Here is a 16,490-nt window from a genome sequence, read left to right as displayed (position 1 = left end):
TATGTATTTGTGACGCAAAACTTAGTTGTATCTATGCTACTTGTAACATTATGCCACATATGCCATGCCCACCGATTTTAAACCCCCAAAGAAAATGCCCCCAATTTCTTGTAGTGATAAACTTGGAATTGGGATAATAAAAAATATGCCCATTTGAGTAGGTCCTTAAATACGATTTCTGATAAGGTTGGGTTGCAAATCATATATGGGGCTAGCATTTATTCTAGTGCCACTAAAGGTTGGCATACAAGACGAAATAAGAATTCCATATATTGGAACATCCATTTGGATCCAAAAATCCCTTCAATTTTTCAACTAAAGTTTGAACTAATTTTTGGTCCTATGGTCCAAGGCTTCATTATAAATTCAATAGGGAGCAAAATTTAAAATGATTTCTTATCAAGGAGAGATTTACATCATAGGCATGGGGCATAGGGTATATGTGCCAATCACACCCACTCTTCTAGCGTAATCAACCATGGTCCCATATCAAACTAAGGTTAGGCCACCATAAACATTGAGGGGCGTGCTCTGTCCACGATTGAGTCTTTTGAAAAAGTAGTTGTGAGATGTCCAAAGGGACCATCGTGACCTCACCATCCTTGCAAGGCATGGTCTTTCCCCAATTTACTCATGGGCAAATTTGAACCCATAACTTAGTTAGATATACCTCCATGGTTTTGCCATCTCATCAATACACATTCAAGGGGTGGAAAGGTGCTTTCCTTTAAAATAACAATTGTCCATCATGAATCTTTGGTGTACCACATCCATCAACTCAACGTGTATTAGGCCTAATTAGCATATTGTAACATCCTAGTGTTCAGGGAAAGACAAGTTTGCTTCATCCTAGAGTTGACTCAAGTTTCACAATGTGTGAAGGGAAAACGCCTTCCCAAAAATACATAGTTGTAAATAAAAACTGACTCAAATTTCCAAATTTATTCTTAAAGTAAATTGAGAAGAATATATGTAGGGTAGAAGGGCCATACTAGAACAATTAAGATTATGCATGGCACTCTCATAAACTAATGCAAAAAATACCTTTTGCTCTAGATCTATCTATGATATCAAGGGGAAGTAGGAAAATAGATTTTTGCATGTGCAGTGGACATTAATGATGTCACATAGATGGAAAATGTCATTGCATTGACAAAAAAAGCCCTACAAATATCTACTGGTCACTAGACAAAGAAGAGCACCCTCAAGGAGCTATAAATATTACTTGATAATATAATATACACAATTCTTGCATTTTAAACAAGGTGATGTAGTCACAAGGGTATGACTTGCAACCCTTGTAGGATAAGAGTGAGTAACATCCTCAACCTTGGGTGCTAGCGACTCCTTTGGCTCCTTCCGTTTTCTAGACACCTTGGGTGGAATATTGAGGATTTCAAATGCCTTTTGATTAGTAGTTGTTGGCAGAGGCTTCAAAACTTTGTCAAACTTATACCTAAGTCTACTAACCATACTAAAGTCCTTATTCATCAATGTAATTCAATGTACATGAGCAACTGCAATATATGCATCGCTCAAAAAATCAATTAAAAAATCATTTGCTGCCTCCTATAAGTAGAGTAGGGAAGACAATTTCCATTTCTTATTGAGGCCCTCAATAGAAGCAATTGAAGACAACCTGTCAGATATATCCTTAAGCACTCTCAAAAAGGGAGCCTTAGTGAGATGGCTAGTGGTACTTATGATATTCACTCCATATAGATCTCAACCCCCTTGTATTGTCATTTTGTGGGGGCTTGAAATTGGCGGTTCCAATGTCCTTACTTCTCTTATATGGGTCCACTTGAACAATGACACTACAAAGGGTCATTGTTGGTGAGAGTTAATGTGATTGAGGGTGTCCATGAATAACTAAAACTAATGTCAATATTTACGGATAAGATAATTTTAGCTTTGGCCATACACATATTAACCTTCAAATACATACTAGTGAATGTTACAAATATTTAAACCCTAAACTTTGCTAGTGTTGTCTACAACTTTGTACACATGTTAGATATATTAATTACATTGATACATTATATGTGGTATCATTAGGGTTAATCTTTATATTTATCTTTTAAGTTTTTAGATACATGACGTTATGTGTGTGCACATCTTTGAAAATGTGTAAAAGAAAGGTGATGTGTGGCATCCCATAGTACGATTTATTTGTTAGGCATGTTGCTTAAACTTAATCCACATGAACTTGAGTGTGTGAAATAATAACCAATCTATATTATTATATAATAGTCTCAAAGGACATATACATTATAAAAATTGCTTGACAAAAATTGTACACGTACAAAAGAGTGTAACCTTGGATGTCAAAGTGCTTTCATGAAAATCAATTCCCATCGACATTCCTAAGGTTTTGGCCTTAGAGTTCTCAAAGCCACTACTTGTAGACATTAGATTCACCAAAAAATCACATCTTTTTGGAAGCTTTTTGGAGTTCTCAAAACCAATTCTTGCAAAAGCTAGGAATCACCAAGCATTTAACTTTAGTCATAAGTATAGATGTCAATCAACATTAATAATAGCTTTTGGCAACCTCAAAACCAAGAGTTGTAGGACTTAGGATCCAACAAACAATTATGTTAGTGGTAAGGATATTATGTATTGTGAGCTAGATGTAGAGCTTGATACCTACATCAAGACTAGTTGTAATATACTTGCAATTTTTACTTTGTTTCAATCTCAAAGGTAAAATAGTTCTAAAGGTGAAGATATTAGGATTTTACTTTTTGTAATGTTAAGCTTATAATGGTCAAAATGCTTGCATTTTACTTCATGGAACCTAAGTGAGTCTTGGAACCTAAAGGTAATAGTTCTAAAGGTGAAGATACTAGGATTTTACTTTTTGAAATGTCAAGCTTGTAAATGTCAAAATGCTTGCATTTTACTTCATGGAACCTAAGTGAGTCTTGGAACCTAAGAGGGTTGGAATTAAATCTTGGATTCATGGAAGAGTGTACTAATGTGGCTAAACTAGAACGTGACCAAATTAAGAGCAATGGAATGATTGGGGACTTAACACAATGGCTGTGATCTCTAGAGTGATAAATGAGGTTCCCTAGTCCAATTGAATAGCTCTTTTGTCCAAGTGATGCAGTTGATGTTGTTGATTCATTCAAAGAGAAAGTTGTAAGCCGCTCGACATCAAATGATTCTATGGTAGTAGTTAGCACATTGGACTTTAAATCCAATGACATGGGTTTGAATAGAGGTCATGGACCTAATCTATTAATATATGTAAATGCATCTATGTTGTAGTGGTGCTAGCATTCTAAACTTTGAATCGAGAAACCTAGGAGACGAATAGTTGCATGACTTGAATCCAATGACATGTGTGGATCATATCGACATTATATATATAAAATCAACATCACGATTTATAATGTGCAAAAGTTTTACTCCTTGCTCGTCAACCTAAGGTAATGGTTGCAATATAGTTTTTAATGTAGGCAGATAAGGCTTGCACAAATAGAGATTTTAAGATTTGGAATTAAGGGTTGCACTAATAACTTAAGGTTTAATTGTTTATGACACTTGAATTGATGATCAATAGGTCATCACCCAATGTTTTACCATTCAAATAAGAATGACACAATGAAGCCGACATACTTATAAATAAAAAAGATTGTTCCTAACGGAAACGACTCCCATATTCATATTCAATGTGTAGAACTATCATCTTTGTCCTTAACTTGCTATTTGGCACATTGATGCATCCTAAGAACTATCCCCACGATACACAAATGCGGGCCATGAAGCCATGGCATGGTGTGAATGATAAATGTGGCACTCGCAGGCTAAATCAATATTCTACAGTGCTCTCAGAATACTATAATGACTGACAACAACATTCTATGCCTCATGAAGCTGTAAAGCTTGAATGTATGTTGCTTCTGTAACAACATAGATGTAGAAAGTTGCTATGGAGATAATGAGATAGGGAAGGTCTTATGAAAGGCCTGTATGATGATACGAACGGTCTTGCAAAAGGCTCACACAAAAACACATATGTTTATTTGTATAATATATACTAGCGTTCCTTGCGCGCGAAGGAACGCTATCCCGCTTTACGATAGCCTCATTGCCACAAAGTGGACAACGCTTCCCTATCGCATAGTAACTTTGCCATCCTTGAGTGTAAAAGCACCATATAATTTGCTTCTATTGCACAACTATAACATCTATATAGTTGTAACATCTGTACAATTGCACAACCATAGCATGAACACATATTCTTCTTTTGCACGTCCTCGAGCATAAGAGGTCACATGTGTGCTCACTATTTTCTGTCTTTTTTGAATCTATCTCACTACTTATTGCCAATCTCTCTCTCTCCCCACCCTTTTCACACCTCTCGTCTTTGTGAATTTTCTCACATATATGTTACCTCTCTCTCTCTCTCTCTAGCCTTCTCCCCTCTCTCTCCCGTTTATCCCTCTCCTCTATTTGCAACCCCTCACACCACATTTGCATCTCTCCCCTTTGTTTTTACTCTCTCTCTCTCTCTCTCTCTCTCTCTCTCTCTCTCTCTCTCTCTCTCTCTCGTATGCATGCACAAAAGGATAGACATGTACTTGCATTTAGGTGTATAGAGACTCATATATGTATACAACACCTCTCATTATGCACTAGAACTCTAAACTTTACCCATACTTGCTTTGCATGTTACAATTAGAAATAACATTGCACTTGACCACAAACAAAAGGCATACGAAATGCATCCTCTCTCTCTCTCTCTCTCTCTCTCTCTCTCTCTCTCTCTCTCTCTCTCTCTCTCTCTCTCTCTCTCTCTCTCTCTCTCTCTCTCTCTCTCTCTCTCTCTCTCTCTCTCTCTCGCATATCTCCTCATTCCCTCCCTCCTCCCTTTTCATCTCTCTTCTCCCTCTACAACCTCTATGTCTTCCTTCCGCCCCCTTTTTCACCTCTCCCCCTCCCTCCCCTTTCTTACCCCTCTCCTTTACCCCCAACCCCTCCATCTCTCACCCTTTTTACATCTCTCCCCCCCTTTCACACACACACACACTCTCTCTCTCTCTCTCTCTCTCTCTCTCTCTCTCTCTCTCTCTCTCTCTCTCTCTCTCTCTCTCTCTCTCTCTCTCTCTCTCTCTCTCTCTCGTATATGCAAGTATAAAAGGCTAAAAATACATTTGTACATAGATGTACAAACACTCGTATATATGTGCAATGACCATGCACCAAACTTGTAAACTTGTATCCATACTTGCTTTGCGCAAAAGTTAGAAGTACCTCTATATCATCCTTGGATGTCACAATTACAAAGTTTATGTGTGTCCAAGCATTTCAAAAAACTCTCGGTATTAATAATGCATATAGATAAAGTAAAGCCAAAAACCAAAGTTTGTTTTAGAGATTGCGCCAATGCGAACAAATAAACCAAAAAATTCATAGGGAGACTAACCAAAACAAAGCTTTCTTTTCTTTGAGGAAACACGGGAAAAATTTCCACTCTTCAACACAACATGGTTAGGTGAAGCAAGTCCCATTGCCACTCCTCACCTTGGCACTGGTATAGGGGACATGACAATCTTTTCTCTCTTTCTTGCACCTAAATTTTTAGAAAGCCACAATGTAAATGTAAACACATCTAATCATTGACAGAGATTACTTAACTTTAGAATAACAATACTTGGCCTAACACCTGCAAACCACTCAATAGGCATTGTCATAGCTTGATGTAGCATCACGATGCAACCGAGGCCTTTAAATTCATATGTCGGCCACCCCCTTGGTATTCTATCAGTGTGAGATCGTCGAAACCTCTTATCATGTTCAGCTTCACCCATATGCACTCAAAAACACCGAATTTCTCCACAATGCACCACCTCAATAAAATTGGAAGTATAATCTCTATATTAACATAATCATATAAACACTCATGACCCTTGCAAGCATTCTTCTTATAATATCATGCGTTGTTTCTACGTGCAATATACATTGTAGTTCCTTCTGATACTCAGAAGCTGGATAATAACCCCAACATGGAGTAGATATCTGCAAAAGTGGAGTAAACACTTAAATATAGTGTAGGAAATAATTAGTTACTACAAAGCATATACCAACTCAACATGGCATAAAGGCCATTTCACATATGATCCAAGCAATGACTACAAAGCTATCAAATTTCAATGGATACATCCCTGCAAAAAAGCAAGCATACCATTGCACCCTCCAAAAAAGCACATCTTTGCATGCATCCTTGCAAAAAAGTAATACACCTTATTGTATCTTCTGAAGCACATCCTTGTATACAATGTTCGTTGTGACATTCATAATGCTCCCATTTTCATCTAGCAAGACTCTCGCACCACATGAGGATTTCACCCTTGAAAATGAAACATACAGCTATCCATGTGTAAATATTGGTGTCTTCAAGTAAAGACCAACAACAGACAAAGTCTGGCCCTATGACTTATTGATGGTCATAGCAAACGCCAATCGAATAGGAAATTGCATCTGCCTTATAGTAAATGGAAATTGCAAAGCACTAGGAATAAAAGTGATCCTAGGAATGAAAACTCGTTCCCCTACATTTGTTCTTGTTATTATCTCAGCATCTATCACCTTTCTATTGAATGCCTTACATATCAACTGTATACCATTACATAAACCTTTTCTCGAATTTAAGTTTCTAAGTAGAATAATAGGTGCATTCATCTTTAGCAGCAATAGATGGGGAGGAAACCCACCTCCAAGATCTAGTGTATTTACATACTCTACAGAGTATAAAAATGAGCTGCCATCTGTCTTTGCAATCGAAGCCACACTATAGTACTGTATAACCTCTCCATGCATCAATTGCAATGCATGATGATTCAAAGAGGCCACCTCTATATTCCGTGCTGCAAGTATAGCACGCTCGCTGAAATATGGTCCAAAGTTTTTCACAGTGGATACTTCACTATACACACTATCAACCAAGGTTTCAATAGAGTGTCCTTTTAATACCATGCCAGATGGAATATCTAACCTATCACAATTCTCTGTATTACCCACTCCATGCCCTATCCCTTGAATCCAACCAATAAACCCATTATCGATTACATCACCAACGGTTGACATCCACATATTCCCAAACAACCTTAGCACCTTAACACATTGCCATAAATGAGAGTAACATAGTGTCACATTAACAATATCTTCATAGGAGCCCTTCATCACGACAGGAAGGATTTGTCTAAAATCACCTCCAAGTAAAGTGACCTTTCCACCAAATGGTTTATTACAACTCATAATATCCCTTAAAGTTCTATCAATTGCCTCAAATGCATACATATGCATCACGGGAGCCTCATCCCACAATGGAGCCCCAAGAGGAACACCAAGGAAAAGGGAATTCTCTTGCAAGAAAATCTATCTTGTAACATCAACAAGCTTGTTTATTATGTTTCATATGATCACAATGAAGAAAAGAACACCATGCACAACAAATCTTCATACGGCATCATGTAGATCTCCCACGGATTTGATAGAATCAACCATATTCTTCAATATCTTCACAAAATCCATCAATAGAACAAAGAAAGCAAAGGAATACACCATCTTTGAATGGAAATATATCACATAGTATTCATCTTCAATATCTTCATAGTCTTCTCTCTCAATCTCTCATATACAATTACTCCGTTTTAGTAGAATTGACTATCTCTGACTCTCTCTCTCTCTCTCTCTCTCTCTCTCTCTCTCTCTCTCTCTCTCTCTCTCTCTCTCTCTCTCTCTCTCTCTCTCTCTATCAATAATACATCATATCCTCACTACAATTCTCTCAAAATCACTCTCAATAATCCTTCTTAGGTCGTGGATACCCCTCCCAAGAGGTATGTCTGATATGAAGAGTCACCAGAGCCACTACAGTGTCTTTTCATAGCTCACTACTGTCACTTCACTTCAGTCTTTACTTGAGTCTTCAACAGCTACTTCTTTCACTTCTTTCAGCTCCTTTACACTTGTATTCACCTCTTTCCAAGGCTAGAAAACTTTCCCAAGCTACACTCTCATCCATCAGAACACATACAGAAGCATAAAGAACAGTCACAGTATAGTACCAAAACAGCTACCGTATAGAACAGAACAGAACAGAGACAGAAGCTCTACAGAAGACCTATAGAAGGTTACAGAAGGTCATCAAAACCACATAACTCATACTCAAACCATTCCAAACTCTCAAAAACCATTCAATAAGCTTTCACAAGATCTCAATCATCATCAATCAATACTCCATCCCTCCTTACAGAAGACAATCAGAACAAAACAGAACAAAACAGAAGCTATACAGAACCTATCAGAACATCACAGAACCACTGATAAACATCATGAACTTCCAAAACACACTCAATATCATCCAAAACACTCTCAAACCACTTCCAAACCAATCAATCGTCTCATAAAATCAACCATTTAGCTCTCAAAAACAACAAAAATCAGCCAAAAAACAAGTCATTTCAACACTCAACATATCCCCACACTTAATAAGGAAGCATCCTCGCGACCCAGGAAAAAGGGAATACAAGTTCAGGTAAAAAGCGCAACTTTAATCTTCAATATCTCTTCAAAAACAATCCATCCAACCACGACCCCATCTTATAACATGTATCTAATATAAAAATACAACGAAAGAAAAACCCTTTATACATTAACACTGCTTATCAAAATAGAAATCACAACAAACTTGTAAAGGATATAAGAGTTTTCTTCTTCTTCTTCTTCATCAGCTTCAACTCTGCAACCACGACCCCATCACCACAATTCTTCAAAAATTTAGCTCACAGAAATCCAATCCAATATGTTCTTTTTACATAAATGAACTCACAACACAAACACTACACACAACACAACCATCTGAATGACTCCTCCAAAAAGAGATTTTCATTAAAAAGCATCCACCATACATTGGAAAGGTATCAATGAAGATGATCCCGCTTGAAAGATTGATGATTTCGGAAATGATCCATAGACAAGGATTCATCTACAAAGGTTTTGGGAGGATTTTGAAAAAACTGAAGACAGCACATCCTTTCCAACATGACCAGGTATCTGCTAGGCAAACAAAGGGCATGAAAATACAATATATCCAGTTGCTGGGAATCAATGCTCACATTGACATTCATGCACAACTTTGGAATAGGCTTGGAATCATTATGAGAGTGCCTATGCATATACGCCAGGTACCAAGCAAAGTGAGCAGTTAATCGCACTGAAGGATCTGCAGACTGTGAATACTGCTGAGCAAAATGAACATAGTTCTGATAAGCTTGACTGGCATCTGTCCATTCTCCTGGAATTACTGGCCAATTGATCTGAGGTCCTGTAAGGGAATCATTCGAACTCCATCCCCTTCTTTTGGAAATCTGATTATCAAACCTGTCATAGTCACTAACCAACTGAGGTGGTTGAGATATAGAAGTGTTAGGTGAGGGTAGTGGAATAAGGAAAAGTGGATGAAGTGAGGGATAGGCAAAGTCATAAAATGAAGAATGATTTAAAGAAGGAGTGGCAGAAATTTGTATGGAATCACTTAAGAAGGGTGTTAACTGATAAATAGGAAAGGTGGAAGGTACATGAATGGATGGAGAAGGACATGGTGGAGAAGGGGAAAATACTCTATCTTCAATAAAGGAACAGTATGTAAAAATGGGAATTTGAGGGAAAGATGAAGGTTGGAAAAGAATGGGTAAAATAGTTGTGGAATTAGTTTGACAAAGGGAAAGATATAGATCATATCGATGAGCCATTTGTTGGTAATACAGAAGGTCCTAAGAGAGATCTTCTATGATAGGCATCAAAAAAAGTAGAATCAAACGGATTATGTTTTGAAAGATAAGCTAAGAGATCCACTCTCAGTTGATTAGTACTCTGGGCATAGGTAGGAGTTGTGTTTTATCTTTGATTCAGGACCACAGAATCAATTATGGTATGCCACGAATTATCAGGACAATCAACCACTTTGGAGGAGTAACTCTGAAACATGTCAGCTATGCGCAACTCCAAATGGTTTACATACAAAACAGCTTGTAGAACCACGTCCCCCACATACCATGCCATATCCACCTCATCTGGAATTAACAAGTCTCCTCGTAGATACATGTATGACATCAACATGGTATCTGTGGACATCCTCTCCTTCTCCGCTGAAAGGCTAGTAACCTCTGATTGAGCCTCTAGTAATTGGATCTTCAAAGAAGAGATCTCATCTCGTTGGGTTGCAACTAGTTGGGTTTGTTGTTCCATCTGCTTAAACAAATCTGCTAGGGTATCCTTATCAGAAGCTAACTCGGTGTTGCCTTATACAACTGGTCCTTAGACTGCATGAGTTCTTCATAAAAGGACGCGTACAGTTGTTGAACACAAGCTATCATTGACAATTCAATGGAACTCTAAATGTCTTTACAGAGGAAAGGAATTGCATCCCCCGAGACTAGACTATTCAGTGAGGGAATTGATATATCCAATGATCCTTCGCGATGTGCTCTGAACAGGTTATTACAAGTGAGATACCCAGGGAGATCACTGCCAGAGGTAGCAGGAATGGGCACTGAAGGAAGAACTGAAGGAGCTTTATCCGCTACCCACTTCAAGCGTTTGCGCTGGATAACCAGGGGAGGTGGAGAATCATCATCTTCTATGTCAATAGGTTCTGACTCATCTGAAGGTGGAGGAGGAGGTACTAGATCTGATGGAGGAGGTGGAGGCACAGTCTTCTATAAACCTAAATAGGTTAAGAAGGCAGACAAATATGATCCATATGTGACATTGGTAACATTACCCCTGGTGACTTTGACGAAATGTTGATCCATTTTAGTGAGGAGGTAAGTGCTCCAATCAATAGCAATTCCTTTCAACACCATCCTGGAAGCTGTGAAAAGCTCTTTGGACAAGTACTGGGATGGCGTTTTGGCAGGCATAAACCTGTCCTGGAGAAACTTACAAACCATCTTCCATACAGGATCAGTGATCATGAAAAAGGAAACTCCTGAAGAGTTTATCACCTTCTTAACATCTAGCATTTTCCTTGTCTGCTTTTGTAACAGCTTCAGAATATCTTCATTAGAGAAAAGCTGACGAGTGGTAACAAAAGGTTCACCTTTGGAGGGAAGAGAAAGAGCCTTCCCTAGGCCTCGAGGTGTCAAAGTCATAGAAATACCCTGGACTAGTCTCAACTTCTTGCTGTAGGAGGCCAGAAACTCGTCACACAACGATGGATCCTCTGGAAGCAATGGAAAGGAGGTAGCCACAAAAGCAGCGAGAGTCCCGCCTTCGTGAGAGGCTCAAAAGTGAGTAGGGAAGAGTAATCCCTACTGACGAGTGGGACATACTTGATAGGAGGAGGAGCGTAAGAAGGCGCCATTCAGATGGTTACACACACACCACAAACACAGACAATCAAGGAGAATGCCTGCAAAGCAACAGACAAAAACCAAAGATAAGATATCAACCAAAACGATAAAACGTGACTCGACCAACTAACCCCAAACAAACCACAGCTTAGAAAAAATTCGACATGACCTCTAGACTTATGCGACCGAAAGCTTCACGCTATGCATCATACAAACACCCAAATCCCTGTATCAGGCAATAAAGAAAAAAACTACACACCGTACCCTTAACCGTAACAAAGACACTAAATCAAAATATCACAACAACCTACACATATCAAGACCACAACTTTGATAAACCAATGTTTGACCATGGAAACAACTCCAAAGACTACGCATACCCATCCCACGAAACGGGTTCGTTAAAAAGGGGAAATAAGTGAAGTGAGGGGGAATTAATTTAATGAAGGGTTTATTTTAATAAATTATTAAGAATGGGTGAATTTTTATTAAGTGATAAACCTTAGCAAGAAAACGGCGGTTCTTTATTATAAATTTAATTACCAATTATTAGGTTAAAGCGGTGCTTTAAGTCGAATCCCGGACTTCGATACCCAGACTGGGTCTCTAAATGCAAGTTCATTGATTACAAATTAAGGTGATGTGGAGCGCTTTTTTGCCAGCGCGTGCTCTTGTGACGGCTGTACATTTTAATTAAAAATTATTAAAGTGCCTCTTTAGCGCACGTAGCGCGTGCTAAGTGAACGGCGAGTTTATTTTTATTTTTAAAAAAATGGTGTGTTTAGCACGAATGCGCGTGCCATGGTGGTGTTTAGGTTTCATTTTTTTTATTGTTTGTTTGTGTGGTTGGTTTTTTTGTCTTGTTTGTTTTTTATTTCTATATTAATCGTGGATTTTGGGGTAGCTGAAAAAAATAACAAATAAAAGGAAAAATACCTGGTAGTGGATGTATGTAAATGCAAAGAATGCGCTCTCCTCAATCCAAAAATATCTGGATGGTTTTTCTAGATGTTTAGTTCGTGTTGGATGAAAAAGGTTTTTTGTTATTTTATTGATTTGTTTCTTTTTTATTTTTAAGGAATTGAGGTGTGAAATGAAATATTGTGACAGCTTAAAAAAATATGCCAAAAATAAATAAAAATGTTAATGGAAGTGTTAGGAATTTTTTAAAAATTAATTTGGAAATTTTTAGCATTTTTAATGAATTTTTTTCAAAATTTTTGGGTATTTTTAAAAGATTGAGGAATTTTAAAATGGTCGGAAATGTGTTTTTTTGAAATTTACAGGTGTAGAAAAATATGGCCATGGGTTGCAGAAATAATAGGAATTTTTCTAGATTTTTTTTTTGGCAGAATTTTAAAGGTTGATTTTTGTTTAATTTTTATTTTTTTGTTGTTTTTTTTTTAGTGTTTTAAAGGTTTCGGGTGTTTGAATTAAAAATCTGGGAAAATATCCAGAAATAAGCTGCGTGGCAGCTGCGTGTCAGCAACCAACGATCAAAGTCCCGCACCCGCGCACGATCAATCACGAACAATCACACTCGCACGAACATTCACGTGCGTACACACCCGCGCGCGTGTTGAAGGACGGAAAAGGTTATCTGTGGGTTTTGCGTGGGACTGCTGGTTGTCCGCAGAGGAAAGGGGGAGTAAATAGGGTTTTCCGCGGATGACACGGGGCTTACGGGAAGTTTGCTGCGGTTCAGCGGTTCTGCAGGTTTCTGGGGGGGAAAAGGGGGCTTAGAGGGGGGTTGTGCTTAGTGGAGGAAATGGGGGCTAGGTAGGAGGTGGGGGTAGTGGGTTTTTCTGGGGGGAATGGGGGCTTAGGTGGGGGGAAATGGGGGAAGTGTGTTCTGGGGGGAAAGGGGATTAGTGTGGGGGTGGGTGGGGAGTGTGTTGGCTGGGGGGGAAAGGGGGCCTGGTCGGGGGTGGGTGGTGTAAGTGAACTAGGGGGAAAGGGGATTAGTGTGGGGGTGGGGTGGTGTATAGGTTAGCTGGGGGAATGGGGACTAGGATGGGGGGAGGGGGGGTGTGTGGAGGGTGCAGGTGGACACGTGGCAGCGAGGTCACGAAGGCGGAGGGGAGGTCAACAGGGCAGTGCGGGCTTCACGACAGGGAGCAGGGCAGGAGGGCGCCACGTGGCAGCGTCCACGGCACCAGCAACTGGCAGAGGGCGACGGGTCGGATTGGAGGGCGAGGCGGCGGGCTGGAGGCACGGGAGGGCGGCGGACGGGAGGCACGGGAGGGCGACGTCGTCACGGTCAAAGGGCGCTACAGGACGGCCAGCGGGAAGCAGGAAAGGAGAGGGCGAGGGGCACTGCTGACGGGGTGGCTACGGGGCTGGCGCGGGCGGCGTGGGCGGCGCGGCGGCGTCACGGCGGCCCAAGGCTGGAGCAGGGTGGGGAGCGGGTGTCGCGACTGAGGACGGGCAGAGGGCGTTGTGCGTCATGGAGGAGGGGGAAGGCCATAGTGAGGCCATAGGCGGGTGCAGTGGCGGCGTTGCTCGAGGAGAAGAGGGAGGGGAAGGAGTGGAAGGAGAGGAGGAGTTGGGGATGAAGAAAAGGAGATGGAGCAGGGCAGGCGGGAGAATAGGAAGGGAGGAGAGGAAGGATATGGAGGGGGGGGCACGCAGGCAGAGGGAAGGGAGAAAGGGAGGGAGGTAGTTGGGGTGGGGAGGGGTCGGGGAGAGAGAAGGGTGGGGGATAGGGAAGGGTGTGGGGTAGGGGTAGGGGTAGGGGTTAGGTCATAGGGGGGGTGCCGATAGGGGAGCCCATGGGGAGTACCTAGGGGTGGGAATGGGTGGGGTGCCCAGGGGGTAGGGTAGGGTGGGGTAGGGGTTGGGGGTGCCCGGGGAAGGGTAGGGGTGGGAAGATGGGCAGGGGCCCAAAGGGGGAAAATGGGCGGGGGGCCCATAAAGGAGAGGCGTACCCCCCCGTCCTGCGCGCGTACGCGAGGCGGGGGTAAAAAAATTTGTCGTGACGGGATTGAAAGGGCGCCCGAATGCGGGGACGGGGCACACGGACGCGACCAAGGCGCGTTAAAACGTGTAAAATCGAAAACGGGCGCGTTCATGCACGGGACGAGCGCGCGAAAACACAGAAAAATAAAGAAAAATTAATAATTTCCAATCCAGATGTCAAAACGAAATGGCGTAAAAACAAAAATTGGGCAGGACGGCAGGGGGAAGACAGGGAAAACATGCAGCGAGGGTTCCGGGGGAAAGACAGGGCGTTCATGTGCAACAAACACAAAAAACGGGTCCAAAATGCCATTAAACATTAATATCGGAAGATCCATGCATCGGAACGAGGTGCAGGAAAAAGGAAAAATGTGCAGAAAGACATGCCCGACAATCCTATCACATAAATACATAGTTTCGACTAAGATAAGATGCATTCACGTGGAAAAAACCCAAAAAACAAACTCGAAAATGGGATCGAAAATTAATATTGGACGAACCGTTCGCCAGAATGACATGCAATAAGAAGGAAAAATGTCCGCAGGAAGGGGGGGTACAGGGTTGTCATGTTAAACCGCAGTTTCGGTGGAAGTAGGAGGGATTCACATGCGAAAAACACCAAAAATACACTCGAAACGTATTTAAAAATTATTAATAAAAAATCCAGAAGGCGAAAGAGGGTGGAGGAAAAAGGAAAAAGGTAGGGGAAGGCACGGGGGACACGGCTGTCAAATCAAATTGGAATTCCAATGCAAATAGGGCAGGTTCACATGGAAAAATATCTTAAAGACGCACGAAAAAGTCTCGAAAAATCAGAAAATTAATATTGGACAAACCGTGCATCGGAATGACTCAGAGTAAAAAGGAAAAATGTCAGGGAGAAAGTGATTGTCAAGGCTATGATGTCAGATCACGGTTCCGAAGCAAGAAAAGTGCGTTCACATGGAAAACCCGGCTAATGTGCGTAAAATGCTTCAAAAATTAATAACTCAAAAACCGTGCACCGGAACAGAGGTAGGTAAAAAGGAAAAATGGTCACTTCAAACGGAACATGGCTATAAGGTTGGATTTGGACTTCAGTAAACATAGTGTGCATTCACATGGCAAGACCACAAAAGCAGGGAATGAAGGAAAACTGCAAGGGAACAGCCCCAAGGGTGGGTGGAACATGAACGGTTGGGTGGGAAGGGACCCCATTAGGGTAACAACAAGGCATGGCATAGAGGCATTAGCAGGTTGAGGCATATGCAGAGGGGTATGCAATGTAGACGCGCAGGGACGTGTCCCCACACTTAAGACCTTAACGGATAGGGTGAACCGAACAACAGGGACCTAGAACCACGCCACAGACCATCCACTAACGTTCCCACACTTAAAACATAAACGTCACTGAGAAACAGAAGTTGTAGGGTTAGAAAACTTGGCCCATTTTGTTGAGGATCACGGTTGATTGTCGATGGCATGTCCTGTGTTATTGTTGGCCGCTGGAGGGACCAAGGCATCTTCACAGCACACATCCGTCATGGCAAGGACCACGCGGCAGCACCCAGGGAGGTAGCTGATTGAAGGAATCGCAGGAAATTTGTCGATGGCAATGGATATTGCACTCCACTCACAATCACTCAAATGAAATGAAAGAACTGTCACTCGCCCCATGACTAATATCACTCGAGGAATAAGGATTGAAACCCATATCTCGTACCCGGTTTAGGAATCGACAAGGGAATGGTACAGAAGAAGTATGCCAGGGTGCACAATTGATGGTGCATTAGTGCGTCCAACCCATCTGGCATAAGTGCAAGGAGGAAGGCAAGGGAGCCTTACAGTGCAGTGTACAGAACAGGGTGATGTGTCTTGTGATGACGGTAGAGACCCATCCCGTGGGTGCATAGGGAAACGGAAACATACCTAACTCCAAGTGTCATAACGTCCCTCAATCTCACCTCTCGGTAATTTGATTGAAGAAACTCCAGTCACACTCAGCCCACCCTCTGTCTCATGCTCTATTGATAGATACAGGAGGGCAGCCATGTCCTGAAACCCATTGATGTAATCCTCACGATCACTTGTGCAAAGGTTGTATGCCTTGTGCGCATTTGATGGTGCAACTGTGCATCCCGCCCTGTGCCGGTATACGATGCGAGAAGGAAAGCCAGGGAGCCT

The 16,490-nt window shown here is 41.3% G+C and overlaps 1 protein-coding gene across 1 annotated transcript; it reads right to left on the bottom strand.

Moving 5' to 3' along the window:
• Positions 1-6,441: 6,441 nt before the first annotated feature.
• On the bottom strand, positions 6,442-7,317 carry LOC148018486 (uncharacterized). The gene has a single exon (XM_087661575.1). The coding sequence runs from the start codon at positions 7,315-7,317 to the stop codon at positions 6,442-6,444; it is 876 nt and encodes a 291-aa protein (XP_087517701.1).
• Positions 7,318-16,490: the final 9,173 nt, after the last annotated feature.

Source organism: Lygodium microphyllum, chromosome 21, assembly GCF_053477565.2.
Source record: "Lygodium microphyllum isolate KBCC chromosome 21, Lygodium_microphyllum_v1.1.10, whole genome shotgun sequence".
NCBI classification, from domain to species: domain Eukaryota; kingdom Viridiplantae; phylum Streptophyta; class Polypodiopsida; order Schizaeales; family Lygodiaceae; genus Lygodium; species Lygodium microphyllum.
Note: the sequence above shows the minus strand (reverse complement) of the source record. Positions and strands in the feature narration are given on the sequence as shown.

Excerpts from the sequence above, each read along its gene's own strand:
- LOC148018486 (XM_087661575.1), bottom strand. The coding sequence starts at position 7,317 with ATGCATATGTATGCATTTGAGGCAATTGATAGAACTTTAAGGGATATT.